Source organism: Octopus bimaculoides, chromosome 14 (genome assembly GCF_046866305.1).
Source record: "Octopus bimaculoides isolate indiv1 chromosome 14, ASM4686630v1, whole genome shotgun sequence".
NCBI lineage: Eukaryota > Metazoa > Mollusca > Cephalopoda > Octopoda > Octopodidae > Octopus > Octopus bimaculoides.
In genome coordinates, this window is record NC_142941.1 from 58,785,129 (window position 1) to 58,812,453 (window position 27,325).

The following is a 27,325-nucleotide window of genomic DNA, read 5'->3' on the forward strand; positions in this document are numbered from 1 at the left end:
GCCACTCCCTTTTTTTTTTTTTTTTTGTTGAAAGATTTGAAAAACTTCAAGTGGTTTGAAGATATTTAACAAGATTCAGATGTTGTTCTACTTTCAAAGTAGAACAAATGAAATATCATTTTTATTTGGAATGTACAAGTGACTAGCGAGAATGTAAGGGACGCAACTTCTGGATACTTAGCTACCTTACATTTATTCCGTATCATGTTTATTTTTGTTTTGAAAAATTCAAGTTCCGGTTGGATTGCACATTAAAATAAGAAATTGTCTTTCACTGTCCAAAATGTTCACGTTTTTTTTTTTTTTTTTTTTTTTTGTAAGATGGTACGATGAGAGCAAGGAAAAAGAAATATGACAGTTAATCAGTTAATTCTATCAGTCACTACGAGAACAATCACATAAATGTTTTCTCATGAACACGCAACTGTTATTTTACTCGGCGATTTGGTTTTTAATTTACCATGAGCTGGCCGAATACAAATGAGAGCGTAAACTGTGAAAGTATTCTCGAATGTATTAAATTAAGTAAGGGACTTTTTACTTCTTTCACCGGTATCATTATTTATACAAGAACAAATCGTCAGTGACACCGCCTGTTGGTTCCTATTTTACAACTTGTCAACTAACTTTTGCCTTCAACTAATTTTCATTATATCGTATCTAGTGATTATCTCATGATAAGGTAAACATTAATGCTTATTGGATAACATACGGTGATCTACATCTTTCAAGGTCGGTGTTTTAACACCTGCATCTTTACATATTTCATAGCAAACCACATCGCATCGTCTATTGATCTTCGTCCCATTTTTACAGGATAGGAGAGATGGGTTTTTAACCACCAACCAGATCCTTATTGATTTTTCAGCTTGCCTTCAGATCTAAGTAACGTATTATTTTGGATACACACACACACATATTTTCTTCCTTATACTGGTTTAATTAACGCATTATATCTTGTTTTACACACTGTGCTGAATAGGTGCCCCCCATAAGAAACCTGTTGTTGAACAATGCCGATTTCACCAGAACCTCCGATGCCGGTAATTCATTGGCATTCTATTGCGTTTAGCTTACATAGCATTCCTTGGCCAGTGTCGTATTTTTAAAATAGAAGTAGAAGAATTTTTAGTCCTTATCAATATTCGTGCCACTTGGTCTTGAGTTAGCAACATTGTAATTGTGAGTAGGAAAAATATATCTACATGGTATTTTTTTCTAAGTGTGTAAACCGAGTCACATGTTATCGGAGACAAGAAACTAAACCGTAATATTTACACAAACATTTCGTAGCTTCTAAGAATTCCTCGGGAATTAATATGGAGGACATGAATCTCTTGGAAACTTCTAACGCAACTGGTTTTAACAATATTGATTCTGTTACTCAAACTCATTCTGCTGAGGAAACTCTATTTAATGAAGCATCGTCTGAACGAAAATCAGTAGAGAAGATGACTGCTGAATACTGTTGCGAGATTTGCAGAAAAACCTTCTCTTCGGAACATGAAGTCTCCGTTCACAAAAGAATACATAAACACAATAAAGGGAAAAAATCACACCTGTGTCAAATTTGTGGGAAATCTTTTTTTAAAAATTGGAGCCTCGTTGTCCATATACGTCATCACACTGGAGAATGTCCTTATCACTGTGAAATTTGTGGAAAGTCTTTTGTGACTATGAGTAATTTAACAACACATAAGAAAGTCCACATTGGAGAAAGGTCATATCACTGTGAAACATGTGGGAAATCTTTTCTCTATAAGAGTTTCTTGACAAGACACAGGAGAAAACACACTGGAGAAAAACCGTATCACTGCGAATTGTGTGGAAAGTCTTTTGTCGCGAGCAACAATCTAACAACACACAAAAGGATACATAGTGGAGAAAAGCCCTATCACTGTGAAATATGTGGGAAGACTTTTATCTCTAGCAATAATTTAACCAAACACAAAAAAATACACACTGGAGAAAATTCGTTTCACTGTGAAATATGTGACAAATCTTTCATTGAAAAGTCTAAGCTTGCAATCCACAAACGTAGACATACAGGAGAACAGTCCTATCACTGTGATACGTGTGGGAAGTCTTTTGTTGCCAGCTGTTACTTAAAAGCACATAAAAGGATACACTCTGGAGAGAAACCCTTTCGGTGTGAAATCTGTGAAAAGTGCTTTATCGATAATAGTAAGTTAACAAGGCACAAAAGAATCCACAGTGGAGAAAACCCATTTCACTGTGAGATATGTGGGAAATCGTTCATCGATAATTCTAAACTCGCAATCCATGTTCGTAGACAACACACAGGAGAGAAACCATATCATTGTGAAGTATGTGATAAATGTTTTGTTACCAGTAATAATTTGATAACTCATAGAAGAATTCACACGGGAGAAAATCTGCTTCATTGTGAAATATGCGGACAATCTTTTATTACGAAATGGAATTTTGTCATTCACAAACGTAAACACACGGGGGAGAAACCATATCAATGTGACATTTGTGGAAAGTCTTTTGTCACTAACAATAATTTATCGACTCACAGAAGAATACACACTGGAGAAAAATTGTCTGAGTGTGAAGTGTGCGGCAAATCTTTTGTTACTAATTCAAGTCTTGTAGTTCATATGCGGAGTCACACCGGAGAAAAGCCTTATCCCTGTCAAATATGCGGGAAAGCTTTCGTTAATAATTCAAATCTTATTATCCATATGCGAAGACACACTGGAGAAAAACCTTTCCACTGCGAGATATGTAAAAAATCTTTCATTAGTAGTTCGGATCTTGTTATTCACCTGCGTACACACACTGGAGAAAAACCATTTTGTTGCGAGATGTGTGAGAAATCATTTATTTCAAGCAGTCTCATGAAAAAACACCAACGAAAACACACAAGTGAGAAGCCTTTTAACTGTGAAATATGAAGAATCCTTCTCTTGAAAATCTCAGTTTATTGATTGTCATTATGTCAGAAATTATTCTCTTGGAATTCTCATCTTCTAATCTATAAACGGTTAGTTCACATCACTCCATAAAGAGTTTAGGGCTGGTTTCTCTTGTGTATGTATTCCTCCCTGGATGGGATGCTGGTCCATCACAGGATTACTCACTTTTACCAGCTGAGTGGATTGACACAACGTGAAATGAAGTGTTTTGCTCAAGAACACAATGTATTGCCCTGTTCAAGAATTAGAACCACAATCTTATAGTCATGAGCCCAACATCCTAACCACTAAGCCATGCACCTCCATCCACTACAGATGTGCTCACTAAAATATTTGGAGAAATATTTTCTTTCTAACTCATAAACTTGTGATTGACTAATGATTTGGTGCCATGAAAAACCATCTCACCCTTTTCATACCAACCTCCCTGTGACTGATACTGCTTCTATGATACAAACTTCCTCTTTTGACCCATTAGCAGTCAGATTACTCTTGATAATATTGCTGATAGGAACACTATTTCGTTAGGCAGCCATGATATACTACCAAGTATATCAAAGACTTTTATAAGTCAGAAATGTGTCCTACATGTGTTAGCAGTGCAATTCAGTTGCTTTTCTTAAAGTTATTTCTATAGATTGAAATTTACAGTGTTTCATATATGACTACATCTATGCAAAAAACAATGTGATTGAAGATAGAAGAATTGATAATGGGTGTATATGCCTATTTCAAGAGTTATAACACCTTCAACACTGCATCCAACCCATTAACCGTCCACGAATACATTGCTGAAACAGCCGCTATATTTTGCAGTGTAACACAATTGGATATAACAATTTTTATATATTGACCCTTTAACATTCAGATTACACTGTCAAATGTAATGCTGTTTATTTACATCGTTTTGAATTAATCATGCAGAAAAAGAACGTTTCAGCCACCAAGACATGTACCAGATGAAAAAAAAAAAACAGGAGAAAATTCAGGCTACTTTCTCAAATGTGGAAAATAATTTTCAGATTGTTCCTGTGTTTGATGGTCACTAACTGTTCTGGAGAGAGATCCATTTTCTAGGCTGAAAAAAAAATCAAAAGTGACCTTTGTTCAACAATGTTACAAGAGTGGCTGTCTGGTTTGAATATTCTCTGTATAGAGAATGATAAACTGCGACTTATTGATTTTGATAAAATCACTGATGAGCTTGTAGTCAGAAAAGCTCGAAGGAAGATGTTCTGACATTAAACAGCCTACTGTAAATGTTTAAACAGGGTAATACAAAAACAGCAATTTGCTTATTTGACTATTTTGTATGATTTCAAATTGTTATTTTCAAATAAAGTTTAAGAATAAAAATGTTGTCAATTTTCAAAGGTTAAAACATTACATAATGTTGACTGTAATGACTCTCCTGTCTGTTCTCTTTTTATCAAGTTTGACTCTTTCATCATTTGACCTGTGTAAGACAGTGTTAGGACTTTGATTAATATATAATAGCTTCAAGTTTGTTGCAGTGTGTATGTCTGACCTGTAGCCGAGACTGTCTAAACCTGAATTTATCCATAAAACTCCCAAAACACATTATTTGAGCCCCAGTAATTCAAAAGTTTAACATGTTTTAAAGAATGATCTTTTCTACTCTAGGCACAATTCTTGGTTTAACCCTTGCTCACTTCCTTTCGTCCTTTTTTACAGCAACCACGGATCGGAGGTTTTTTTGTTTTTTTTTACCCACAATTACATCAAGCAGTCAGTCAACTTCTTTCTTCCACAAGTGCTAGCTTTCATGAGCGTAGGGCTACATAAGTTGGGCTGGTATCTAACATCCGATATAACACCCAGTGCGAAACCGATTGGTAAGGTCGGCTGTAATGATTATAATTCTGTACACTTCGATTAATGTGTGTGATAATTGCCAGACCTGTGGTGCGACGTGTTCTCGAACAAAACACTTCGTGCCACGAAGCTCCAATCCACTGAGAGGTAAATTGGCAATCCTGCAACGAATAGACGTTTTGTTCAGAGGAATGTTGGCCTACCTGCTTAGCCAGCGGGTTGGCATCATTCGGGGGCTACATGTAGTGAAGTGCACTCTGATTCGTCGCGTATAAGATCCGATAGTCAGGTCCATACAGTTATGTATTAGATCTAAAGCTACGACGACCATATAACTGTCTATATACATAATATGGACGTATGTACAGCTGTAAAACTAATATATAAACAACACGATAAACCCACTGAATTCAAAACTCTACAAAATACTGAATAGCACTTCACTATATGTAACTGCGATGTTGCTAAATACGCATCGAATGGGAACCTTGTTTCCTATGGAAAATTAAAACAAGACGGTGTTGTCTCCCCTGGTGACTAGGCAGTGCGATACTGAATTAATTCCCTTGTTTTGCTTCATTATGCACGAAGTTCTAATTTATAAGATTTCTTGTTACTTTTAACATCGTGGTTAGGGCAGCAGACTCGCAGTTTCGATTCCCAGACCGGGCGTTGTAAGTGTTTATTGAGCAAAAATACCTAAAGCTCCACGAGGCTCCGGCAGGGGATGGTGGCGAACCCTGCTCTACTCTTTCACCACAACTTTCTCTCACTCTATCTTCCTGTTTCTGTTGTACCTGTAATTCAAAGGGTCAGCCTTATCACGCTGAATATCCCCAAGAAGTACGTTATGGGTACACGTGTCTGTGGAGTGCTCAGCCACTTGCACGTTAAATTCACGAGCAGGCTGTTCCGTTGATCGAATCAACTGGAACCCTCGACGGAGTGCCAACAACAACAATCATTAAGTACGGGTCGTTTCATGCAGAAATCAGCTGGTGACCATCACACGCTGTGCCTAGGTATTCAAAAAATCAGATTTATCTTCGTCCTCATTTAAATTCCACTTTTACATACTTATATTTCCTCAGATGGAATTCGTCAAAGTAGATTTTCCACATTCAGAAGACCTTCCTGTCGCCAACCCTTACCTGATTCCAAGTAGGGTAATATTTCCCCAATGGGGAAGGTTGAAAATGAAGATCACCGCTTGGATGACATTGACGCTTATTTACAGCAACCACATGACATCAAGACAAATGGGCTCAGCTACACACACACTTCTCTCAGTTTCCTTCTAGCAATTTCACAAGGCTTTAGTCGACCCACGTCTGCAGTAGGAGTCATTTGCCCAATGTACTATGCAGTGAGATTGAAACCGAAACCATGTGTTTTGGAAACCAACTTCTTAACCACACAACCCTGTGTGAATAAATTTAGTTATGAGATCCTAAAAACTGGCAAGAAGCAGTCATATCATTCAAAAGAGTAGAAGAATTATGTAAAGCAAGTGGATCGCAGTTGAAATCCTAGCAATCAATAGACTTAAACTCCCTCCAAAACTGCTAAAGACAACAACTAGCAGAGTTGAGTCCAATAAGACCAACTAAAGAAAATGTCTAGAAAATGAAATGAGTACAAAATAGGAATGACTGAAACATGTCCACTGCTTTAATAAACTGGCTTTTAAAATTAAGATCGATTCCCATCTGCCTCGCCTTTAATTTCAAACAAAATTTCACTTTGCTGATTTCCCTGCAGTTATCTCTCTTGAATTTTGGTTTCAAATATCGTATTTTCCAGCATACAAGCTGATGTAGTGTATACTGTAGACACTGGAACTATGTCACTATCTTTCTAAATTCTGCTGCATTGCATATGAAATTTTTGATCCTCCAGAGTCGTCTTTGTGTCTAAGTCGACCTACCTTTTCTGGTTGTAAATTTTGGTCCGAAAAATTTGACTTGAATGCTGGAAAAATCAATATCCTTGAATGGAGTTTTGTCTACCTATTGCATGGGTATTAGATAGATGAAGTTTCAATACTCGCTATATTACATGTCAGATGCTACTACATGTGTATGTGTGTGTATTACATAGATTTTTCATCGCGATACTTTCAGTCAGCCATATTGTTGTCACTGTCACTATTGGAATTAGATTTCTTCAAATGCCCAGCAGACTCCTCAGACTCAGCATAGAGAAGGATGTTCTGAAGAATATTTGCTAGAATAAGAATAGGATGGAGGAAGTGGAGAGCTATTACCTTCGTTGACATTATGTCTTTCAACTTACACAGTTGAGTGCCGCCGATCAGACATTTGAATGAGAATACTTTTCTACTAATTTCACCAACCTCTGTTATGCTTAATGAGTATTAATGATTGGTGACTTAATAACAGTCTTCAAAGTATATTATTCACTTGTGGTTTTACAAGAATAAATTCCACTTTATTTCTAGTATGTATTCATACGTGGATTGCCAGTGTAGTCTTACACCACACTGAAAAATACCCCGCATATTTCATTCACATTTACTTTATTCATGTTCTGTGCCTATTCATTTGTCAACAACAAATTCATAATTCTGATGGATTTTTCAAATATTTCAAAAGTAAATGTTTCTGAAGAACATTTGTACAAAAAAAGAAATACAATTAGTAAGTATTCAATGAAAATTATTCCTGACATATTCCACTTTTAAATTTTTACTACTTATTTTGTTTCAACATTGAAAAGTTTCCCGCCCATGCATGTTCATTCATGTCTTCTTAAAAAACGATCTGCATAAAATGATCCACGTTCCACAGTAATACGATTTTATATCACTACTATTGACAAAAGATTTCTCAGATTCCATGACAGGGTTACTTCTCCATTGTATCTTCGTTTGCGGCACATAAGATCCAAATTCCAACTCAACTCATTTGTACCACGGCACTCTTCAACACGGGCATCACACATTCCTTGGTGCATGCTCGTTTACTTCATTTCTTTCTAGCCTTCACAAGTCTTCTGCATTCAAGGCCCACATCTCACTACTCATTAATGCCAACCACTTTACAGAGTGTGCTGGGTACTTTTTACGTAGCACCAGCCTCTAGTTTAATTCCGTTCCTGATCAATTGTACAATAACTCTTTCTGTAACTTTCATAATCTGACCCAACACTTTGATACTTCCTGCAATTTCCTTCTGATGCATCTCCTTTGCCCTTGTAGCAGTTTATAATGATATTGCTATGAAATCATTGGATATGACATCCTGCATTACCTGATTGGTTTAATTTGGAGACTAGCATATATCTTACTTCCTCAGATATTTTCAGCATCTCTATGATTATCTTTGATGGACTAGCAATCACTGAAACACTCAAAACATTTACTTGCATGAGTGTGTAAACACACACACACAAGTATTATTATGTTATGAGAGGCTGTTGATTGAAAAGAATGTATGGAAAAAAGAGGGCTTATCCAAAGTAGACGACATGGAGGGACCAGCTATTCAAGTCAAGACTAGTGTGATGAAAAGGGTGTTCAAGGATATGAAGACAGCTGGACCACCAGGTATAGCTGCTGAGATGTTGAAGGCAAGTGCCTTACCCAATGACTGCCATAGCAGTATCATTGTCAGCTGCTTCAAGAACAAATGCCTGGATCTCCATCGGTTATGATGATGAGGGTTCCAGCTGATTCAATCAACCGAACAGCCTGTTCATAAAATTTACACGCAGAGTGACTGAGCACTCTGCAGACACACCTAACATTTAACACAGTTTGCAGGGAGATTCAGTGTGACACAGAATGTGACAAAGCTGGCAACTTTGAATTGCAGGTACAACTAATTTTTGCCAGTTGAGTGGACTGGGGCAACGAGAAATAGTGTCTTGCTCAAGGACACAATACGCCGGTGGGAATCAAACCCACGACGGGAGCCAAATACCTTGATCATTAAACCACGCGCCTTCACCAAGAGCAAAGACGCACTGCTGAGGCATCAAACTGAAGGATCAGGTAGCGTAAGTCACGGAGAGTTAGATCTCTCTACCTTCAATCTATCACTCCCAACCACTACCCTTACCCCCACCTCTCTCTCCAATCATGTTGCCTGTATAACAAGAGATTGCATTAGATCTACTTATGACTGATACACTTCCCCATCATTATTCACTACAGCAAGCTATCACACACACACACACAGTCTCTCTCTCTCTCTCTCTCTCTCTCTCTCTCTCTCTCTCTCTCTCTCTCTCTCTCTCTCTCTCTCACCCACCCGTATTGCTATCCATCATTTGCTTTCCTTTTTCCATTCTCCTACCCATTACTGTCTCTCTTCCATTACCCTCTCATCCTGATTGCTCTGTTCCTTTCAACTTGGTTCATACCCTCTCCCCTTCTTATTCCCCATCAGTAACATTGAAGGAACAGAGACAACAGAGTAGTAAGGACTCTCGAGTCTTGCAGGATACAAAGGCATTGCTATTGCCGGTGCCATAATAAAATGGAACCAGTATACTATAAGGAATAGAGGCAAATGTAGAGTTGAGAGAACCAATGAGGCTTACTGAGGATATGACAACAACTTTAGTGCTGGTGCCACGATAACATGAATCTATTACATTTTGTTAAGGGGTTGCATCCAGCCATAGAAACCAGGTCAAAAGTAAAAATATATAAGCACAACAAGAGGGAATGCTGAGATAGGTCTTTTATGATACTCTAACAGCATGACACGGCCAAGAGAGAAAGAAGGGGGAGGGAGAGAGGAGAATCAACTCTAGTACTAGACTGGCACATTATTTGCAGGACCCAGGAGGATAACTGGAAAACTGGCTTTGGTAAAATTTGAACTGAGAGTGCAGAGAACCAGAACATACTGTATTTGTCTGTGTATGAGACATACTCTTGCATAAGACATACCCTTACCTTTTTTTTTTCAAAGAGAAAACAAATCTCACGTGTCTCATTAGGCCCTCAATATCCCATCAGTAAAGACATACAGCAATTTTTTTTTATTTCATTTAAAAATAAAAGAAAGCATGTCCTTATATACATCTGCATATACAATATATTGCATGGCCTTCTCCCTGACACTAACAGCTCTGCTAATTTAATAATATAAGAGGACATATGTGTAAATACACACACACAGACACACACATATATATATATATATATATATATATATATATATATATATATATATATATATATATATATATCTTGTATATGTGTGTGTGTTAGTGAAGGCATGTGGTCTAATAGTTAGGTACTGCACTCACGATTGTGAGATCACGGGTTCGATTCCCAGACCCAGCGGTATGTTGTGTTCTTGAGCAAAGCACATATTCTACACTGTTCCAGTCTAGTCAGAGAGAAGACGGTTGGCCTGCAAGGTGGTGGTCATTCAAAAGCTAAAACAGTGTGAAGTGCATTGATACTGCGATGTATCAATGTATCAAAGTCTGGTTGATACTGTGATGTACGTACGTCAATGAAATTTGTGTATACATATATACATACATTTCCACTTTGTGTGTGTGTATGAGTGTGCATATATGTAAACCATGTTATATTACTGTTACATTATTAAAACATTTTTTTTTTTCAGAGAGAGAGAGAGAGCGAGAGAGAGGAGAGAAAGAGCAGTAGAATTTTCAATCCTTTAGCAATTCATATTACTCAGTCAAATGTAATGCTTATTCATTCACATTGTTCTGAATTAATCCAGCATTAATCTTCAAGTTCGAGACTCTAAATAGGTGATTATTTTTAGAATGACATTGTATAGAAGCTGCCAGATGCTGATCTAGCTGGTTTCAACACAAAACAAGTATTATATTTAGGCCGGATGTGACCAATTTAAATACTAAAGGTTTAAGACAGAGAGAAAGACATTCCATAATACATATATATAGATATAGTCATATTAGATTTTGCTGTGCAAAGTACACCATAGATGTGTTTGTATGTGTGTGTGTGTGTATGTGGAGGTGCAATGGCCCAGTGGTTAGGGCAGCGGACTCGCGGTCATAGGATCGCGGTTTCGATTCCCAGACCAGGTGTTGTGAGTGTTTATTGAGCGAAAATACCTAAAGCTCCACGAGGCTCCGGCAGGGGATGGTGGTGAACCCTGCTGTACTCTTTCACCACATTGAAAAAGAGTATTATAGTATTATTCCATAATGTGTTAACCTTGTTTACTATAATACTCTTTTTCAATATTTTTAGAGTGTAATTCTTAATAATTATATTAATACCGTTAATGTAGGGATTAGTTTACAGATTTTGTCTCTTTATATATATATTTTTATTTCTCATGTTTATGTTTATTCCTTGAATGATTTTAGGTATTTTCTAAGGGATTTGACCTGAAGAGTGACTGATTTTGGGAGTAAAATCATTTCCCCATTCTAATAAACTCAGATAGAATTTGCTTATGATTTTATATAGTCCTATTTCAGCCATGAAACGCGCATAGTCTATAAAAAGGCGGTGCTCCAGCATGGCCACAGTCAAATGACTGAAACTAGTAAAAGAGTAATGAGTGTATGTATATATATATATATATATATATATATATATATATATATAAAATAAACACAATATGTGCTTATGTGCTATTATTAGTTTCATGTGCTTGAAGCATGCCAGACAATATTTTATATCACATCTGGCATCCTAGCACAATCAAGGACACCAGATGTGTTATAAAATACTGTCTGGCATGCTCTCAGCACATGAAACTAATAGTAGCACATAAAAAAACATATTGTGTTTATTAAATAATGTTAATCTCTCACTAGATGGAGTACTTTTTTTGTTGATCTTACCATCACAAAACAGAACAGTACACTATATATATATATATATATATATATATATATATATATATATGTGTGTGTGTGTGTATAAAATCTGCTGACATCATAAAAAGCTTTTGAGAGAACATGAATTTTTTTTTTTTTTTTTGAGCAACAGTGGACCTAAAACGTAGGTAGTTTCCAAATTTCTGAATCCAAAATGATTTTTTTTTTTTAACCCAGTATTTACATATCATTTATAACTTCATCATCTGCTTTAGAGATCCACAGCAAAAATAAAAAGAAAATTATGTCTGAATGTACATATATACTTCAGCTACACACATGTACATATATACTTCAGCTACACACATGTACATATATAAGCATACACACAAACACATCTATGCATGTATGTATTTGCGTACATAAGCTCAGCAATCATAACACAAAAGTTGAACATCAAAACTTGTCAATAAGTGTAGGCATGTATTTAACGAAAACATACATTACTTCTTAATATATATATATATATATATATATATATATATATATATATATACATACATATATATATATATACATATATATATATATATATGATCTATTTCTTTTTTTTTAAATATATTTTAAAACTGAGTTTAAAAAATAAAAGAAAAAAATGAAAATGTTTCCTTCATTTTAGAAATGTCCTTCCCACCCGACAAAATTAAAAAAAAAAAAAAACATGGAGAACAGAATAGAAAAAAAAAATAAAAACAAGAAAAAGAAACCTAATTCCCTCTACTTATCATCTTCAGTTTTTTTGTTTTTGTTTTTATTCTGCGTGCGTGCGTGTGTTTTCTCCCCCTCTCCCCCTTTTTTAACCTTTTTTCTCTTTCCTTTTTTTATTTTTTTTTTGTTTTTAACCTCACATATCATAATCATCGGTTTGCAATGCAGTAAAGTTCAGCAGTTCTGGTTCATTTTTTAAAGTTACAACATTTTCTGATAAACTACTGCTACTGCTATTGTTGTTAGTGGTGGTGGTAGTAGTGGTGGTAGTGGTGGTTGAATTGTTTTTGCTGGTGGCTGTAGTGTTGTTGTTGTTGGTGTTGGTGTTTCTGTTGGTAGTTGTGTTGTGGCTTTTGTTGATGGTTGTGTGGTTGCTTTTGTTGTTCCTGTTCTTTTTATGGGTTGTGGTTGCCGTGGGATTGAGAGTTTGTTGTGGCGTGGAGAAGGCAGATGAACCACTAACGCCAGGGAGGATCAGAGCTTTGGCTGAGCCTGGCACTGATGACACAGACATAGCTGCACCTTCGCATGGCTGATGCGAAAGCTTCATGGTTTTCTTGGAGGGACTCAACCCCATACTACAGCTCATCGCTCGGCCAGAAGCAGCACCAACAGGGCTTTTGACAACCGCGCCACCATAGTGTCTGCTACTTTGCTCACTACTGATGGTGCCGGCTGAATTCCTGCTGTGTGCCGCAGAGCTAAGAGCAGTTTTGAATTCATAGTTTTCAATTGGATAGAACTGTTTCTGTTTGCGTTTACGGGAACTCACCCGAGAGGTTGAAGAATTTGCACTAGTTCCACCTTGCTTGAGGTTGGATGGCTGGCTTTCCAAGAGCAACATGTTAGCCGATGTACAAAATCTAATGCCATTGCCAGATTTCGAAGGAGACTGCTGCCTGCTCTGCAGTTGATGTTGCTTCTTCAAGAAGTGTTTCCACAACTTCTGTTGACTCTCAGAAGTATTGCTGTTGAGTTTCAAACGCCACACGCACGGGGTTGACGATAGCTCCCGTACTGTATCTGGTGTTGGAAGTGAAGGTGGTAAAGATGTTGGTGGTGTTGACAATGATGACGATGATGACAAGAATGGCGATGACAACTGCTGCTGCTGCTGTTGCTGTTGTTGTTGTTGCTGGTGTTGGTGTTGTTGTTGTTGTTGTTGCGATAACGGTGAAGCTGACAAAGGTAAGTCACTATGGCAACTGACACCGGAGTTTGAATGCTGATGATGCTGCATAAAGTGTACGATAGAAAACAGTTCTGTACAAGTTGTGCACTTGATGCACTTGGAGTCTCTATCTATGTACAAGTTTGTCAGAAGCTCTCCTGCCTGCACACCTATGCACCTGTCTGCTACTACATCCTCACGGAGAACATGAATAACGTCAAAAATGCTTTGCATTTTGTTGACTCTTAAACGTTTTTTATGACTGGGAGGCTTACTACTACTGTTTGTTGTTACTGTTGTTGGTGTTGTGGTTGTTGTGGTTGATGATACTGGCATTGTTGTTGTTGTTGTTGTTGTTGTTAGTGTTTTTGTTGCTGTGATGGACTTGGAAGGGTTAATAGCTGTGTTGCTTCTGCTGCTACTGTTATAATTATTATTGTTGTTATTATTATTATTAGTGATGTTTCTGTTTCTGCTAATATTCTTGTTAATGTGACTATTGTTATTATTAATATTACCATTAATAATATTATTAATGTTAGTGTTGTTATAGTTGCTGTCATAGTTGGTGGTGTTGATGGTGGAATTAATAAATCTGAAATCATTTGTGCTGCCCGGTAGACTGTGGTTTGGGGTTTGCAGTTTTAGCTTCACCTTCAGGCGGCTACTATTGTTCTTCTTAATTCGCCGACCAATGCCTCGATTTGGCTTTGCCCACTTGGAGATTTTCGCTGGCAACTTGCCGACACAGTGACTACCAGCTGCCTCTTTCTCATCGCCATTCTTCTGCCGCTTACCATTCAGACCATTCTTTTGGCTGTAGCAACGTCGCCCTGCTCCTCCTCCGCCACCTCCGCTGACCAATTTGCAGTCGTTTGGTGGCTTTTTGGTCTTGTTGACTTTGATGTTGCCACCACCATTGCTGCTGCTGTTAATTGCATCAGGATATGGCCTTAATGAGCTATTGCACCCGCTCGTTAGCAAGCTGCTCATTTGTTGCTGTTCCTGTAGCAACATCAGTGAGGGGCTCAATTGTCCCTTATTACCGTTCTTCTGCTGACGAGAGCCAGCAAATGATTTTTCACTCTTCAATCGGTTCGCGCCCACAGCCAGCCCTTGCTTCCGGGTGCATGAAGCCTCCTCTCCTGCAAGGGCCACGGCACTGTGCATTTTGTTGGAGGAGAGGACACTGTTAGATGACGGGGATGGCGGGGGTGACAGTGAAGATGAGAGAGGTGGGAAAAGAGCAGACAGGGTGGATGACGATGAAGATGAGGAGGAGGAGGAGGAGGAAGGGGAGGATGCAGAAGAGGATCTCAAGGAATGGGTCGGCATGGTGCCAGCCAATGGGGAAATGTCTACTGAGCCAGAAGAGGTGGGTGCAACTGAAGATGATGACGAGTGTGACGGCAACAATGAAGCAGACGATGATCCACCTTCACCGCGGATCAAGTCTAGAAAATTTATCTTCTTGTGACGCAAGCGTGACCTGGTGCTTGTCAAGGGAGGCGACGAGGAAGTGACACGAGCTTTCGATGCCGCTGACGTTGTCGAAGTTACTGCCTCTGACACTGTGGTGCTATCAAATCTAGATGGGCTGGCCGACTGCTTCTCAACAGGCTGGTCATCTGATTTCTCACTTAATGTCCTGCAAAAGACAAAGACAGACATGTATACATATATATATTTACACACACACACACACACATTCATACACAGATATGTAAATAGAAATAAGTAGATAGAAAGGGAAACTACATTTGAAATATAAAGAAGAACATCAGTAGGATAGTAATCCTATAAATAGCTTCACTATAATGTACATGTATCACACACACACACGTGTGTGTGTGTGTGTGTGTGTGTGGACAGAGAGAGAGAGAGAGAGAGAGTAGACTATTAACCCTTTAGCATTTAAGCCAGCCATATCCAGCCAAAATAATCTACCTGTTTTATCTTCAAACTGGTCAGATCTAACCTCTCACACTCACCCTACAACATTCTTCTAATCATAAGCAATCATGTCATTGAAATCTCGAAACTACAAGATAACACACGATTAATTCAAAACAGTGTGAATAAATAAGCATTACATTTGGCAGAGTAATCTGAATGCTAAAGGGTTAATTAACCTTTACATGTTGTGTACATAAGAATACATATCTATGTGAATACATATACAGACACCTCCAAGTCCACACACACACACACACACACACATACACTACTGCAGCAGCAGCAGTGACATGGTTTCAACTGATAGTACAAGTATCAGGCTTAACTTAAAAATAAAGTACTGGGGTTGATTCTTTCAACTAAGAGCTCTTCAGGGCAGTGCTCCAACATGGCTGCAGTCTAATGACTGAAACAAGTAACGGGTAAAAGAGACATGCACACACACAACACACAGACCACACACAAAAGCCATGCCTTTATCTGAAAAGATTTCTAAAAGTATTAAGTTACACATATTTTGATTTTCTTTATTGCTAACCACTCCTACCTCTTCTGATACAAACAACACATTTACAGAACTGTAGAATACATTACCTATATATATATATATATATATATATATATATATATATATATATATACACACATCATACCTTTCTCGATTTAGCTGGTTTTCCAAAGACAGATTTTTCTTATGCAAAGATTGCCTCTTCGATCCAATGGTTTTGGCTTGTTTCTTCATTCTTCCATCCAAAGAACCATTTGTTTTCAGAATACGTTTCTCTGGACTTCCGTGCTCGTCTTCACTACCTTCACCTTTCGGTGCCCGGGGTGGTGGGTTCACATAGTAGCCAATTAAAGATTTGGCATCGTCCTTTGAAATGACCAATGTACTCTTAGAATTGTATGCACGTCCATACTGCACTAAAAAGTAACGTTGAAATTCTGTGCAGTTCTGTACAGGAAGGCCAAGAAGCTGACAACGTTTTTTAAGGATTCCTGTATCTTTTGCAGGAAGAATTTGTTTATGGATGTCAACAAGACGTATGTATGGATGGTGGTCCATCATAATGGCAGGCAAATCATTCCAAAACATGGTAACAGTTACAATCCAAGGCGGGTTACAGTCAGGAACTGTAGACATATCTTCGACAGCAGGCTCAAGAAATAAGTCTGGTTTGTCCAATTTTAATGGCAAATCACCACTTAACAAGTCAAATTTCTCCAAAGATGGTATTTGCAAATCAGTCAGGTTTGCACTAGGGTTGCTGGAGCATAAATTGTTCAAATCAGATTGATTTAGATCACTTTCTTGAGAACAAGCAAGAGTTGGTGCCTTAAATTTGTCCCTTTCATTACTTATCATATTATGCATATCATTTATAGGCATATTTTCAAAATCTAGTAAATTATTATCTGGAGGCAAACCATGAGCATGGACTTGTGCTGACTCATTGATGGCTTCCTCAGAGCTCATACAATCAGAGCTTACGAATGGCTCTTTACTCTCATCGACAGCCGTCAAGCAGGGGTTAATTTGGTCCTCTTGAAGCATAGACACAGAAGAGTTCATCTGTTTCTGCATGCCATCAAAGCTGTCGGCAGTCTTTCGGATTTCATCCAAACTTCGAAAGCCATTTGCATTCTCTACTATTTTAAATGCACTGTAAAGAATATCCATGTCTTCTGGCGTAAAACAGACTTCCGAGTTTGTCGACATGCTTTCGGAGACGAATCCGTTATCGAGTCCAGAAAGAGTATATTCCATGTCAGGGTCCATACTGGGATTATCCATGTTCATAACTGAGCGGATCAGTTTACTGTCAATCTCCATGTCGTTACTTCCATCACAAAGGTTCTTGGAGGCAGTTGATGCATCTAACATTGGACTGCATTTATTTTGCCGACGCTTCAGAGCCTCAATGTCTGCATCAGTCAAGTGAGGAATAACAATGTCAGAGTAGTGCTTTGATTGAAGGTTTTTATCTGGCAAGATCTCATGGCTGAATCGCCTTCTACTGCGAGCAGTTTTATTAAGAAAATATACATAATCATTTTGAAAGCTCCCAGTTATTTTTAGTTTACTCTCGTTGGTACGAGAGGTCTCGTCGCTGGTTTCCGCACTTTCTTGGTCAGGCTCCTCAATTTTAAGAGGTAAATTAGAAACAGACACATCTTCAGATATGTCGACTGACTTGCTGGTACTGTTGCGAGGTTTACGCCAGGTCTTTGCTTCTGTGGTAACAGGGGTGTTTGTAGGAGAACTAGAACAATCGTTCGAGACAACTGTTGTCTTTGTTGAAGAAAGATTAGATACCTTTGAGGAAGTTGATGATGGCAGTAGTTTAGAGCTAAAGAGTTCTTTTGCAAGTTCAGATTTGGTTGGAGAAATTGCGGTTCGTATACAGTAGTCATGGTCATGAAGAATATGAGCGTAGTTAACAGTACCTGCTGATTCTTCCTGAAACTTGAACCCATTCATGCCATCACTGCTCAGTGCTTTAACAGTGTCATCAACATCCATGGAATTCTCATAAAGTAGACCTGTATTTTTCTGATCATCATTTGCAGATAATCTGTCAGATAAATCTTTCTTGTGGCAAAACGTGAATGTCTCCCGCTTCTGATCCGACATAGAGATGCTCCCAACAGTCAACGGCGTGTCAGAATCGATGTTTTCCTCCCACTCTTTGTTGGATATTGATCCATAGGTGCCAATTCGAAAGCTTCCGATTTTGGGAGAGCTCTGTGTGTTCATTCTGTTGTTGACATTCTTTAAAGGAGTGATTTTGGGCGATCGAGAATTTGGTGACAACTCAGAGAGCTGCACTGGACTAGATAAGCCATTGACTTTCCTTTCATCAGCAAACTTTGATTCAAAAGGGTAATAGCTATTAAAATTTAAATGGGGTTTCTCTTCAAGTACAAAGGAGGAAAAGTCAGTAACAAAATCGTCCCCATCTGGCGTAACGATGTCAACAACATTATTATTACTGTTGTTGTTGTTATTGAAACTACCACTACAACTACTATTATTAATATTATTATTATCATTATTATTAATTAGGTTATTTGGAATAGTCTTACATAACATATTTGTTGCATTTGTTGCCATTTTAAAATTACTGCTGTTATTGCAAATATTAAAACCAATGTTATCTAAAGAAACACACCCTTTGAATAAGTTTCTCGGCATTTTCCTGTCTTTCTCAGCAATCTGCTTCCGGATAGATTGGGAAGCAGGTGAGAAAAACGAAGTCTTCGTCTCAACACTTTTGGGGTTGTTGTTTTTAAGAAATGCATTTTGAGTTAAGAAAGTTAAATGTTCCTGCTTATCAGGAATGTCATCCAACGAACTCGAGTCAGATACTTCATCATCACACGGATGCGCGTCTCGCAAGAGCGATTCTGGTTCTTGTGTCTTTGACACTGACCAACAATAAGAGTGATCATCAGCAATGGCAGTGGTACACCTCAGCAAATCACTGACAAGACCAGAAGTTGGTGACGTTTTCTTACAGTCAAGAGCATCTATGTTTTTCTTCCTCGGCAAGGAGAAAGAACATTTATACACATTGTCATCATCTTCAGCATCATCATCATCGTCAATGTAGGACTTGCACATGTGGTCAACACTTGAGTGCAAAAGCACATCTCGAGCAAAATTGCTGCCATCTTTGATGCAGAAGTCCTGACAGAGTTTCATGCCACACTCCATATCATAAGTACTCTTCAAGGCTGGGTCTTTTATCCTTTTGTAATGGCTGTCTAGAACTTTTGAAATATTGTCTTTAGTGTATACCGATGACGATATTCCAGTATAACTGGCACTGTTGCCAATGCTGTCTTCTGTGCTTTCGTCATGCTCACTATTATCGAACCCAGTTTGAGTTGAGGCAACAAACGACTCTGGAGAATCTATATCCGGTTTTGAAGACGGCTCACTGCTTGCACAGTCACCATAAGAGTTTTCATCGCTACTGCAGTCAGAAGAAGCTGCTTCTGTTGTTGGCATTACTTGACACTGAATTGGAGTAGATGGTGGCATTACCATTGCCGATTGAACTGAAGGTTCTGCGTTGCCTCTGTTGAGGAACAGAGAATCATCTTGTGACGTCAAAATGGAGTTGGTTTGTTTTGTCGAGGTATTCTGTAGTGGTACGCTGACAGTTTGTGAAGAAGAGGCTGTAGATGATGGAGGAAGTAGAGAAAACAAGGCTGGAGATGACAGAGAAGGGGTTGAGGAAGAGGAGGATGAGGATGATGAAGAGGAGGAGGATGATGAAGAGGAGGAGGATGACGTTGACAGTGACGTTGGAAAAATACAGGTGCTATTTGTGACAGGAACAATTGTACCGTCTGTGTGAAGTGGACTGAGGAAAGTGTCCAATGCATGGTTGCTGAAAGTGGCTGGTGTGGTAGTTTTTAACAATGGTGCAGATAGTGGTAGTGGTGGTGGTGGTGGAGGTGGTAATGGCTGTGAACACTGTAGTAATGGTGGTGATATGATTTGAGAAGTGTTGATATTGGTGTTATTGGTGGCAGTGGTGAAGGTGCAAGTGCTGCTGACATTGGTGGTGGAGGTGTTGGTGTTGGTGGCTGCAGCCAGTCTCGTTACACCGTATGTGTTACTGCTGGGGATGCTGTCTCTGTTGTTAGTGTCCGTGTCACATTTTTGGTGCATCATCATCAGCAATTGTGACTGCTGTTGCTGCTGCTGCGTCACAATTGCATCATTTGAAACAGGCACCAACACAACATTATTTTGTCTGTCCTCTTGTTGTGGTAGTTGCTGAAGTTGTTCTGGTGAAGGTGTTTGATGCAGCCGTGGTTGTTGTTGTTGTTGTTGTTGTAATGATAGGGATGCCAATGGGTCCTGTGGTTGTAGTGACGACTGTGTTTGCTGTTTCAGTGGTGTTGTTGCTGTTGGCAGCTTTTGTTGTAGTGGTGGCTGTAGTGATAGTTTTTGCTGTTGTAGTGGTAGTGGTGACAATTGATTTTGTCTTAGCGGTAGTGGTGATGACAGTTGATTTTGCTGTAGAGGAAGTGGTGGCGATAGTTGTTTCTGTTGTTGTGGTGTTGGTGGTAGTGGTAGTGGTGGTGGTTGTGACTGTTGTGCTTCAGAGCCAACCTCATTGCCTAAACAGCTATTTGAACCAGTGTCAATGCAACTAGAAAGTGAACACAGAGTTGTTGTGTTAGTAGCAAGGACGTTAGAGTCAATGTTAGTGGTAGGGGCGATGGCAGTAGTGGTACAAGTGGTGAATTTAATGATTTCGGTTGCAATGTTGACTATAAGGCCAGTGGTAGGATTCAAACCAATGGCTGTTGGAGTTTTATCAATGTTCCGGTTACTATGAACGTTACTGTGGTGGTTGTGGTTTCCAATATTGCTGCTGCTGTTACCACCATTGGCATCACCGATGCTACTTATACCTGCAAGGCTTGTGACAGAGTCTACAGCATTTCGAGGTGAAGTAGCATGGGGTAGGACAACAACAGAAAAATCAGGGGTGGTTGCAGCATTAGAGATGGCCTCGGGGGCAGCGGCGGCAAGGGAATTTCCTGGACCGCTATTACCTGTTGGGGCACTGTAGCTCCTTGTACTCTCTTCAGACACTGTGTCGCCCGAAGCAGAGAAGTCAGGTGTCACTACTACTATTCCGGTGTCTCTGTTCGTGCTACCACTACCAGCACTACTTCCAGTGCTGCTGCTTACTTTGCACATCATTCGCTTCACACCACTGGTTCCACTGGATACAACAGTCGTCCCAGCAGCACTGCGCTTCCTGCTCATTCCACCTTCGACTGACGCTACAGCCGAATGCACATCTCCTGCAGCCTGAGTCTTAAGGGCAGTTGTACTAACGTTAGTATTAGTCTTGCTGCTGTTGATAGTCGCAATACTGTTGGAAGTGGTGTTGTTGTTGTTGGTAGTACTATTGTTGTTGATAGCACAAATAATCTTCTGATGTGGTTGCGCAATTGATGAAAATGATGATGATGAAGATGATGGTGATGGTGATGACACTGTTGTTGTTACTGATGTTGCTGTTGCAGTTACTGCTAGTGTCGAAACTGTTATTGCTGAAACTGAACCTGTTGTTACTGCAGACACTTTTGACGTTTCTGTTGCAGTTATTTTTGCAGCTGTTGATGACAATGTTGATGACGAGGAGGAGGATGATGATGACGACGGCGACGACAAAGCTGATGATGCTGGTGTTGTTGTTGTTGTTGTTGCTTCTACTGCTCTTGTTGATAGTGGTGGTGGTGGTGATGGTGGTGACAGAGACGTTGCTGTTGTTGTTGTTGTTGTCGTCGTCGTATGCAAGACATTTCTTTGTCTTCTATCATCTTGCTGCTGGCAAGAAAATATTGCTGCTTCTGCTGCTGCTGCTGAAGATATCATACACAGTGACGGATGAAGCTCTTCTTCACTTGTTGCTCTACTGCTTCTGTTGACTGCTGCAGCTGCTATGGCAGTTGTTCTTGTTGTCGCTACAAGATGCTTGGCTGTGGGTGGCATTTGCTTTTCTTGCAGTTGTTCTGTGTGAAGTTGCAGTTTTTGTTGTTGTTGTTGTGGTGGTGGTGGTAGTAGTGGTTGTAACGACTGTTGTTGTTTCTGCTGCTGTTGCTGCGATGTCTTACTCTTACTGCCATCACACTTGCTGTCGATGACGTGTAACGGTGTGACGACAGGTCTTTGCTGACCTTCAAATAAAGACTCCCTACTGTTGCTGCTGCTGTTGTTGTTGTTGTTGTTGTTGTTGTTGTGTTGTGTATTCTTGCTGAGAAGGGATGGACCCAACTTAGTACTGTGGCTGTTGTTGTTGTTGTTTTCTGTACTAAATTTATTATCTACAAATGTTGTACTGGCATGATCAAAGCATGCAGCAGAGTCTGTGTTGTTGTTGTTGCTGTTGTGGTGGGGGAGGTGGTGGGGGAGGTGGTGGGGGAGGTGGTGGGGGAAGTGGTGGGGGAGGTGGTGGTAGTAGAGATGGCTATGAATCAGAGTGGTACCAATGGCATCAAGGCTGTTGTTTTTGTTGCAGTCACCACTGCTGCTGCTAGGGCTTTTGTAAAGACTTTGATTGCGTGTGGGGCAACAGCTGTCCTTCTCATCAGTTAGGCTGGGCAAAGGGGACGTCAGTGGTGAGGGCAGGACGGCAGGGGAAGGTGAAGGTAAAAGGGTGGTGGTGGTGGTGGTGATTGAAGAAAATGAGGGCAAAGGGCCAGAGAGCAACCGGGATGAGGTCACTTCCTGACACTGAGGATCACTAGTCTTTCTGCTGTTATTGCAATTGTTGCGACCACTGCCACTGTGGCTCTCGGTGCCACCGCCGCCGCCGCCGCTGCTGCTGCTGCTTGACTTCGTCACGACCTGGTGACACTCTGCAACAGCTGCTGGGAGCGGTGCTGCCTGCAGTGGAGATGGTAAAGACGAAGGCTGCAGTGGCTGTAGAGATGCTGGAGTTGGAGGTGAACCTGGGGTGGAAGTCGGCGGAATGGTGTCTGCTACCCTTTTCTTTTTTTCCAAAAGTTCCGCCGGTTTCTTGCTGCTTCCACTGGCACTGCTTTTGCTGTCACCAGACTGTTGCACCAAGAATGCAAGCTGCTTTTTGTAAATGTCAACAAAGCTGCTGCACTTACTTTTATTACAGTTGCTGTTTGTGCTGGTGTTGGCAGTGCTACAAGTATTATTGTTGTTGCTGTTGTTGTTATTGGTGGTGGTGGTGGTAGTGATTATGGCACAAGAGTTTGGTGACCGAACCACTCCGTTCCTTGCCTGTCGGGGCGGTGGCAGTGGTTTCACACCAAGCGTTGCCAGCAACGGGTTGACCGGTTCAGCTTTTGTTAGGGCCGTAACTGCCGATGGCTCAATGAACCGATATCTACCACTGCCACCACTACCACCGAAACCAGCGCCACCACAGTCACTGGCACTACTACTGCTGCTGCTGCCACTATTATTATTGCCACTGGTGATACTACCACTGCTACAAGCACTAATAGTACTGCTGTTTTTGATGATGCTGCTGCTGTCGTTGATAATGTAAGCAGAGATGGTAGTTGGAGTACTAGGAATAGTGGTGGCGCTAGTGGAGGTAAGAAAAGTGCTTCTTGTGTTGTTGTTGCTGTTGTTGTTGATAGCAGTGTTAGCAAGACTATTATTATTGTTGTTATTATTATTATTATTATTATTGGTATCTAGATTTGGTGAGGTGGTAGTAATGGTAGTGATGGCAGTAGCAATAGTGGTGGTGGTAGTAGTGGTGGTGGTAGTAGTAGTAGTTGCATCAGTGGTCACAGACACTTTGCATTTGGTGTCACCGGTTCTGTCGCTAACAGCTTGACTCATCTGTTCACACTTGTGCTTCTGGGTGCTGCTGCTGCTGTTGCTGCTGCCGCCGCTGCTGCTGTTCCTGTTGATGTTGGTAGTGATGCTGTTGTTTTTGTTGCTGTAATTGTTGTCATCACCTCTGAAACAACTGTTCTTGCTGTTGGTGTCAGTGGCGGCGGCAGTCCCGGTGTTGGTGATTCTGACAGGGGGAGTAGTAGTAGTAGTAGTAGTAGTAAGAGGAGAACTGCTGTTACTTCTGTTGTGGCCTTTAATAGCAGTTGTGATATTTTTGTTGTTGTTGATGATGATGCTGTTAGTGTTGTTAATGATGCTGTTATTGTGGGTGGCTGCAATGGTGGTGGTGGTGGTGGTGGTGGTGGTGGCAGTAGTAGCGTTGATGTAGTGGTTGCCAAGACTCCAGCCAAGTAGTTTCTAGTTTACTGAGACATTTCCAAACTGCAGCATTTGACGGGAAATGAAGTACAGAGAAGCTGGGAGAAATTACCAACATTCTGCGCAGAGTATGTCCATTCAACACTGGTAAGCTGAGATGTCAGCAGTAACCTGCAAAGAGAAGAAAAATAATATTAATAAACAAATAATAGTAAAAAATCATAAACAACAACAACAATAGCGGCAACAACAACAACAATAATAATAATAATAATAATAATAATAATAATAATCTCTGTGAGGGTGTAAAAATCCACCTGGAAGAGTTTTCTGCCAGTAAAGACTGGAAATTCTTTGAGCCGAGAATAATGAATTTGCCTACAAGATAGGACAAGATACTGGAACAAAATAGTAATTATATCATTGATTGAAAAAATTGCTGTTTCAAACTTGTGTTGCATTTTCACTTAAAAAAGCAGACTTCTTTTTGACCAACCCAATAATTTATTTAAACTGAATGCTTATCTTAGGAAACAAGTTTCATGCTGTTGCAATCTTTAGGTGAGAACTGTCTCAATTTAGTGAGGCTATTCATTTATATCTGTGTGTGGTCTCTTACTTGAACCAGTTGATTACATTGTTTCTTGGATCTGTTGCAAAATAAACTTGTAAAGTACCAAGTTAAGACAGGATATGTGCTTGAAGTTGGGCAGCTCTACAGCCAAACTCATGCAAGTTTTAAAATGGATGCCACTGAAAAAATTGTACCAATGTAAATTCAATAAAGTTGTAGAGAAGATAGTGCTATAATTCTGTGTGACACTGCATTGTACAATCAATGAGACGACCCTGGCTAACTCACTTCATATAGTTAAGGACTATATATAAACAAACATACCTGATAGCTGACACTCTTTTTCTTTCTCTCTCTCTCTCTCCCTCCCTCCTACACACACACACACACACACACACACAGCACATGTTAGGGATAGTGAAATGACAAAAGATTAAAAAAATACTGTCAGAGTGACAAACAGATCAGCGAGCCCAAATGAGCAACCAAGTTAACTAACTCACTGATTTAGTTAAAGGAGAAGCAATTTACTGGTTTCCTGACAACATGATTAAACTACCACTCAATTGAAATAACAAAGCACTTAATTTTCATGTCAGCCTTTTCTCTCTCAAAACCTCTACTCTCCCCCTTTTATAGCTAGCTTACCTCTTCACATCATTTTTTTTTTTTCCTGTTTCTCTTACAACCAATCTCTCATTTTCTTCTCGTTCCTGTCTTCATTTCTGCCTCTATCGCTCTTCACAATCTCTTGTTTTCTCTCCCCCTCTCTCCAACCTCTCACCGTCTTTTTTATGCTTCCATTCACCCACTTCTTACCTTTTCAGTCTCAATACTTTTATTTGACAACAGATCTTCTCCCACCCATCTTCCTGACCGACTCACATTATCTCTTTCTCCCATTTTGCATCTTTCTCCCTATTTCCCTTTTATCTGTCTGTCTGTCTGTCTATCTGCCTAGTTAAAGAAAACAACAACTGAAAGGAGATTAACAAAGCAAGGAGGAGGAAAATATCAATGGTTGTGGAAGTGATTTCCGTTTATTTTTTAAGCTTTTAGCAGTAATCACTGGAGAAGAAAGAGAAGAGGGAAGTCTGAATTGAGATGGGGATAGACTTAAAAAGTGGGTGTGGGGACTCACAGAAATGAGAAATAGAAAAATAATTTGATGGGGGGGGGGGAGGAGGGGTATGAAATGATCTCATGTAACCTCCCCCTCTCTCACTGTTGACTCTTTCTTTTTATCACTTTCAACTCAAAACTGTTCCCTAAGCAGGCTTACCCTATAATTATTTACAACTAAAAGGGGTTTACTTCCCCCTTCGTCTTTTCCTCTCCCATCCCTTGATCCACCATCCGAGTACACAAGCTAACAAGGGAACTGTGATACAGCTGCTAGAAATACCAACCAAATCCCCTTCAAATTATACCCTAATATCATCAACAACAACAAAAAACCCCAGTACATTGGATAATCCAGTTTTAGATATATGCCATTAATAACAAGATGGATTGTCGTGATTGGGATGCATTTGATTATACATCAGCAATATACAAGTCACTTTCTCCCCACCCACCCCAACACACACACCTTTTGTTGTGCACAAAATGAAACAGAAATACCTACTACCATGTTCAATACAACTAACTCCTTCCATAACATTACCAGTAATGTGTGAGTGAGTGTGAGAGAGAGAGAGAGAGAGAGAGAGAGAGAGAGGATATACAAAATACTGCTAAGCATTTTGCCAAGCATGCTAATGATTCTGTTCACTCACCTTATATATATATATATATATATATATATATGTGTATATATATACACACACACACACACACACACACACACACACACACACACACACACACACACACACACACACATATATATGTATATATATGCATAAGGCGAGTGAGCAGAATCATTAGAATTCTGGGCAAAATGCTCACCAGTATTTCATCCATCTTTACATTCTGAATTCAAATTCCACTGAGGTCAACTTTGCCTTTCATTGTTTCAGGGATAATAAAATTAAGTACCAATTAAGCACTGGGGTTGAATGTAATCAACTTAAAACTACTCCTGGGTAAGAGTCAAAAAGCTGCTCCCCCTCTGCCAAGCTATGTTGAGCCAGTGTGAGAGATTAGGCTCGCCAAACCAGTGTGATCTCAAGCTCAAATTCAAGACCTCCTTATCAGACCATGGTTGGTGGAAAGAACATACTGAAGTCTTAGTCCTGCACTGGGCTGAATATAGGAAATCTAATCCGATCCAATCCAATCCACACACACACACACACACACACACAATGTAGAGCTAAATCATATAATTTCAAAAGACCATGTTACCAACTCAAAGCACAAATGTTTCTGTCAATTTCAAACCATTACTAGACAGTGGAAATTTCAGTCGTAAAGTCAGGACATTGTCGAGTCAGAATTGCACTTCTTGGCTTTTCATTCCATAACTCAGCATGAGGTTATGGCCTTATCGAAAGCCATCCTGTGAAAGTTTGAAACTGGCAGCAGTT

General features: G+C 39.6%; 2 protein-coding genes across 5 annotated transcripts in view; one reads left to right on the top strand and one right to left on the bottom strand.

The window, feature by feature from the left end:
* Positions 1–250: 250 nt before the first annotated feature.
* LOC106878245 (uncharacterized) lies at positions 251–4,298 on the top strand. The gene has a single exon (XM_089363048.1). The coding sequence runs from the start codon at positions 1,320–1,322 to the stop codon at positions 2,919–2,921; it is 1,602 nt and encodes a 533-aa protein (XP_089219174.1). The 5' UTR covers positions 251–1,319; the 3' UTR covers positions 2,922–4,298.
* Positions 4,299–12,037: 7,739 nt separating this feature from the next.
* Positions 12,038–27,325, bottom strand: part of LOC106878244 (uncharacterized) — a 165,040-nt gene continuing 149,752 nt past the window's right edge. For all 4 annotated transcript variants that reach the window (XM_089363045.1, XM_089363044.1, XM_089363046.1 and 1 more), the window contains 2 exons: positions 16,137–24,391; positions 12,038–15,175 (listed from right to left, as the gene is read on the bottom strand). In XM_089363045.1, the coding sequence (XP_089219171.1) occupies positions 12,493–15,175; positions 16,137–23,845 (10,392 nt within the window). In that variant the 5' untranslated portion in view covers positions 23,846–24,391 and the 3' untranslated portion in view covers positions 12,038–12,492. The remainder of the gene's footprint in view (positions 15,176–16,136; positions 24,392–27,325) is intronic.